The following is a 5214-nucleotide window of genomic DNA, read 5'->3' as shown; positions in this document are numbered from 1 at the left end:
TTGCTAAATATGTACGATTTATACGCATGTTTAATATATATATATATATATAAATAAATATATATGAATGCGTTTCAAACTGCAAAACGTTTAGATTTTGTTTGTGTTTTTTTTTTGTTTAATAATAAAATGATGTACTTAAATTACATCTATTTGAAGTTCTTGTCTGCTTCTTGCAAACCACAAGTGCACGGCAATCCCTCTCAACCACATATCAACAACTAATACAGCAAGTAAATAAAGAACATGACAACTGAGATTTTTTTAATGAAACCAAATGTATTACATTTGGGTTCAATTGAATGGTCCAAGAATTAAACACAGAAAATCAGTCAGCAGTCAGTGCTTAATATCGGAACGCTGAAATGGGAATGGGGATGGGGGGCGGGGGGGTGGGGGGGCGTCATTCCCCTGCCAAGCCCCTAATCCAAGGAAAGCCCACCCCTCTGTGTTACTGCGCTCAGCGGCTGCTGTACAGCCCACCCCTCTGCATTACGACGCTCAGTGGCTGGTGTTTTCCTTCTGCTTCTGGAACAGGTCCTTCAGCTGCTGCTCAGATGTTGCCTCTTTCTGTTGCACCAGATCTGCATGTCCTTTGGTCACCCCCCAGCTGTCTGGATGAGACATGGAAGAGCAAAACGGCCGGCCAGAAGCAGGGGCCAGTTTCTCCCAGTAATCCCGGCGAGCCCTTGGAAAGGAGAGGTGGATTGAGTTGGTATTCTCTGAATGCAACTTCACATACAAAAATCTGTACAGTATATTAACAGAACAGCCCTTGTGCCATACCTAGCTTTGACCCTGGGCTCGTGTGCATTTCCAGATCTATACAGCATATTAACAGAACAGTCTGTACTGAAGAGCTCTCATGCCATACCTGGCTCTGACCCAGGGCTTGGTGTGCATTTCCAGGCCGCTGCCCCAGCTGCCGTGCTTCTCCGAGGCCTTGGGCAGGAAGCCCCTCTCTGGTGCCAGCTCCTCTGCGACGGCTCTGATGTGGTAGGGCTCGAACCCACAGCAGCCACCAATGTAGCGAATTCCCAGACTATAGGCCTCCCTGGCGTACTTGTGCATGTCCCATCTAGTGAGGACTCTTGGTTCCAATCCTACAGGATAGTACATATATCTATATATATATATACTATATATATATATATATATATACATACACACACACACACACACACACACACACACACACACACAAAGATCAAACATTCAGTTAATATATTACGTTTATTTAAACTACATTGCAAGTTCTACATAGAACCCCCATAGTTTATAACACTGTAATCTGTAGAACTTAAATAAAACCCACACTAATCACCATAACTTGATCCAACCACTTTATTGCAATCGTAGCGTGTCCTGTAAGAGCTATTTCTGTGAGCTTTCAGACATCCATGTGCTGTTACTTTAGAAAGAGTTTTAATATATTTTCATAAAGTAGCCTCTGAATGCTGGCCGTTATGCTCTGTACTGGACAGCTGCCCTTCCAGAGGAAATAAAGTGAATCTGTATCTTGAGCAGTGAAAATGTCACAGTGATGTCAAGCTAAGGTTAGGGATAGGAATATGGATATTAAATCCTTTGTGACATCACCTGTCAAGGTCTCTTACCAAAGGGGAACTCTGGCAGGTCAATGAAGCCCTGGTGGTTGCAGTCAGGGGTGTGGTAAGCAAGGGGCTGGACCATTAGGTGGGCTTTCAGTTTCGCTGCTTCCAAGCCTGCCTTCATGAGCTTCATGGTCTCCAAGCAGGTCATCGGATCAAAATGGCAATTGATTCCAACAATCTGAGCCCCTGGAGGAAAAAAAGATTAATTCTGCCTGAAGTTCACGGCACAGTTCAAGTTCAGGGTCACTGTGTGGTAGTCCTAGTACTGTACTTATCCACCCTGTTATAGTTATGGCTGTAACTGGGGGACAAATGCTACCCTGTGTCTCACACACAAGCACTCTACACACTACCCTAAAATAAGGTCTGTTTCCACCCAGCTTTGTCGGCAACACTGTTGGTGAATTTAGTTGTTTGCAAAAATCTGTTATGTTCCTTCCCCCAAATCATTTTATCTGTCATGTGTACCAAAGATCTGATAACATATTATAGCAGTCAAATGATACTTATTGTAAGATATTTTGCAGATCAGTAGTATATAATTATCTTTATATAATATAATCTTTTTTTTTTTTTGTTTTGCATAAGACAAAGTTTTAATAAATGAAAACACGGTTTTTCTGTCTAATCATGGGAATGCAATAATCCACTGTAGCAACTGATGGAAAAAAAAGGACGCCAACATACACAAAGAGTGGGGCAATGTTCTACATAACCGACATGACTGGCCAACAATATACCCTACCAGCTTTGACCAACTTGACGGCACAGTCCCCTGGAGACACTCCATTCAGGTCACCAGTAGGTCCAATGCACAGAGTGGCTGCAACTGGCTTCCCACTGCCCTTCAGAACTTGAACTGCCCACTCAGCCTCCTCTACATGCTCAAAATACTAAACAATGAAACAAACACACGGCAAATTAAGCATTGTTTTATGGTTAAAATATGTACTATAGGTGTAAGTATGATGGCATTCCAACATCACAACTGAACATCATTTCAAAGTGTGTTATTCTGCCATTTGCGCTCTATAATGTACAGCTTAGCACCACCTCATCACTCTCAATATATGGCAACCTGGTACTGCAGAGCAGGCTGCAAGAAGTGCTTTGATACATCAGTTTGACATCTTTATACATTCAGACCATGTCATTAATTAGCATCGTCTTACATTTTAACTATGCTAACAATCAACATTTTACAAAGGCTTCTCCTATAAAAACAGTCTGTTAATTAAACTTTCAGTTCCAAGACTACCTGAATTCAGGGATATGCTTTTAGCGTGCCGGCTCACCTCAGCAATCATGAAGTCCACATTCTTTTTCACAAACACGTCCAGTTGCTTCTTGAAAATGGCCTTCACATCGGCCTCGCTCTTGCAGCTCAGGTAAGAGGGGGTCTGGCTCACACCTCCAGCCACCAGTGCATCTCCTTCATCAGCCACCTCCCTGGCAATGTCGCAAGCAGCCTCGTTCACTTTTTGGCCCTGCGGAGAAATTAAAGTAGTTTTTACTGAAAGCTATTTTGTAATAGTTTCCAAGGAAGCAACACGTGTACAGTAAAGAATCATTAAAAAAAACAAAACCAAAAAAAAAACCACAAAACACCACAATACAGGTACATGAATACAAGGAATTTACTGTCTATCAAATGTCCAAATCAATTCCCAAGATATTACCTTCATTGCTCAGATGCTCCAGATACAGCAAAAATGCAATTATGCTACAGTAAGAACACACTTTCCTTTACCAGGGATAATGAACACTTACTGCAGTATGCATCTGCAGATAGGCCTATAGACAGTGACCAATACATACAATTATTTTTCTACCCTCATCCAGAATGATTTTTCTTTTTTTTTTTTTTTTTTTTGACTGATCATGTGGTTGAATGGTGTTGTCACCTCAATTGTCAAAAAACATGCTGCTGCTGCAAAAAGTAATTTCACATAAAAGTATTTGCATTCATCCAAATCACTGGATCTGAACACATAACCGGCCTTTGATTACTGAGCTAAACCTACAGCAGCAATGTGACAGCTCTCACCGAAAACTTCTGTGCCACATAATTGCCCCTGTTCTCCAGCTTATCATCACTGGCATAGAATGTGAAAGTCTGCATCACATCAGATCCAGATCTCAGGAACTCTCGGTGCAGCTGGCGGACTGCAATGCAACAGCAAACCAAAAATGAGTATCATTTTACAAGCCATCAGTACCTGTAAAATATTGCATACAGTGCTGGATTACAATAATGTCTACAAGCATGTCTTACCAGCTTCAGGGTGCTCCACTGCGGCCTCGGGGGTCCATGGCCCTGCTTTCACATAACCTCTCTTTTCCAGAGCAAACACAAACCCCCCGTCTCCAATAACAACTTCCCCTGCATCCAGACGTGCAAGAATCCCCTGGAATACACAGTTATGGAAGAAGGTCAGCATCGCATTGTGTAAACTGAAAGACAGTTCCACCTGCTATCCTTGCAAAGAAATCCTAGCACCGCTCTGGAAGCAGCAACTGTGATGCAGTACTGTAAATTAGACAGACCATAATAATCACCCCGTACAGCTACAGCACGTTACAGCATTACACAGTTCAAACATGTCTGTGTATATCCTCACAGCAAGAACCGTCTTATCACTTTCTTCAGTCGCCATATTTCAAGGGCTGTTTTCAATTTAAACTGAAACTATAAAAAAGAAAAAAAAAGCACAAGAATAACTATTTAACCGTTTGCAAAGTATTTTTGGTACAGTAGTATTACTGTAAACCTTGTACCTTATGTACACTGCATTCAAAAGTTGCTGGTACCAAATACAAATACATACAGTTAATTTAAAGTTTAATTACCTTACGTGTGTAATACACCTGAAAATCGAGACACAAGTTAGCATTAACAAACTGTCTCCCAGCTTTGCCTTATTCACTCAAGTCAAAAGCCGCTCAGTTTACCTTCCATACTCGACGATCTTTGACGGGTACTAATGTTAGGGGTTGACGGTTCTATTATGCAGTAGACCCGTAATGTAGAATTATCACCTGACAGTGACAATGCTAATCAGAACATTAAAACTTTACCTACCTTTTTAGGTGCCATTTCTTCCCAAGATAAGCGTTAATTGGAAGCACTTCAACAGCTGCTAACCCGAAGCCCTAATTTAGCTGTACTGTAAAGCAAACCGCTTATCTTCTATATATTGCAAGGGGCCCGGTGGGCGGGTCTGATGTCACCAGAAGACGTCTGTGTGATTGGTAATTAACATCTGGATACAAGAAGTGTACGGAAAACTATCTGTAATATATAGAAAACGTCATTGACATGTTTGAACCTGTTTACAAAATGGTATTGTATATGTTGTTAAATATTCTTTAAATAACTAAGCTGTTTGAATAGGAATCTTTATTTCTATTATACATGATGTACTGATGATGATGTATTATTATATTCAACTTTACTTAAGCCCAGCGATTAAAAAAACAAAAACAAAACGTTTTATTTGTTTAATCCGTTATCGTTTGATCTTGGTGTCTTGCTAATTAATCAAACGATTATTTCTGAACTTGGTTAAAGTCGGTGAAGCAGGCAGTGGGAAGGTTCAGT

The 5214-nt window shown here is 40.9% G+C and overlaps 1 protein-coding gene across 2 annotated transcripts; it reads right to left on the bottom strand.

Annotated features, from left to right (window-relative positions):
- Window positions 1-249: 249 nt before the first annotated feature.
- LOC121313674 (betaine--homocysteine S-methyltransferase 1) lies at window positions 250-4801 on the bottom strand. 2 transcript variants are annotated; one of them, XM_041246462.1, is made up of 9 exons: window positions 4696-4772; window positions 4464-4481; window positions 3889-4021; window positions 3661-3779; window positions 2909-3100; window positions 2359-2506; window positions 1617-1799; window positions 875-1103; window positions 250-688 (listed from the first exon to the last, which is right to left on the bottom strand). In XM_041246462.1, exons 1-9 carry the CDS (start codon window positions 4708-4710, stop codon window positions 502-504), a joined length of 1224 nt encoding a protein of 407 aa, XP_041102396.1. In that variant the 5' UTR covers window positions 4711-4772; the 3' UTR covers window positions 250-501. The 2 variants fall into 2 exon arrangements, with proteins under 2 accessions (XP_041102396.1, XP_041102403.1); XM_041246469.1 differs by lacking the exon at window positions 4464-4481 and having other exon boundaries at window positions 4696-4801.
- Between the last annotated feature and the right edge of the window lie 413 nt (window positions 4802-5214).

Source organism: Polyodon spathula, chromosome 1 (assembly GCF_017654505.1).
Source record: "Polyodon spathula isolate WHYD16114869_AA chromosome 1, ASM1765450v1, whole genome shotgun sequence".
Lineage (NCBI taxonomy): Eukaryota > Metazoa > Chordata > Actinopteri > Acipenseriformes > Polyodontidae > Polyodon > Polyodon spathula.
This window is presented reverse-complemented; position numbering and strand designations above follow the sequence as displayed.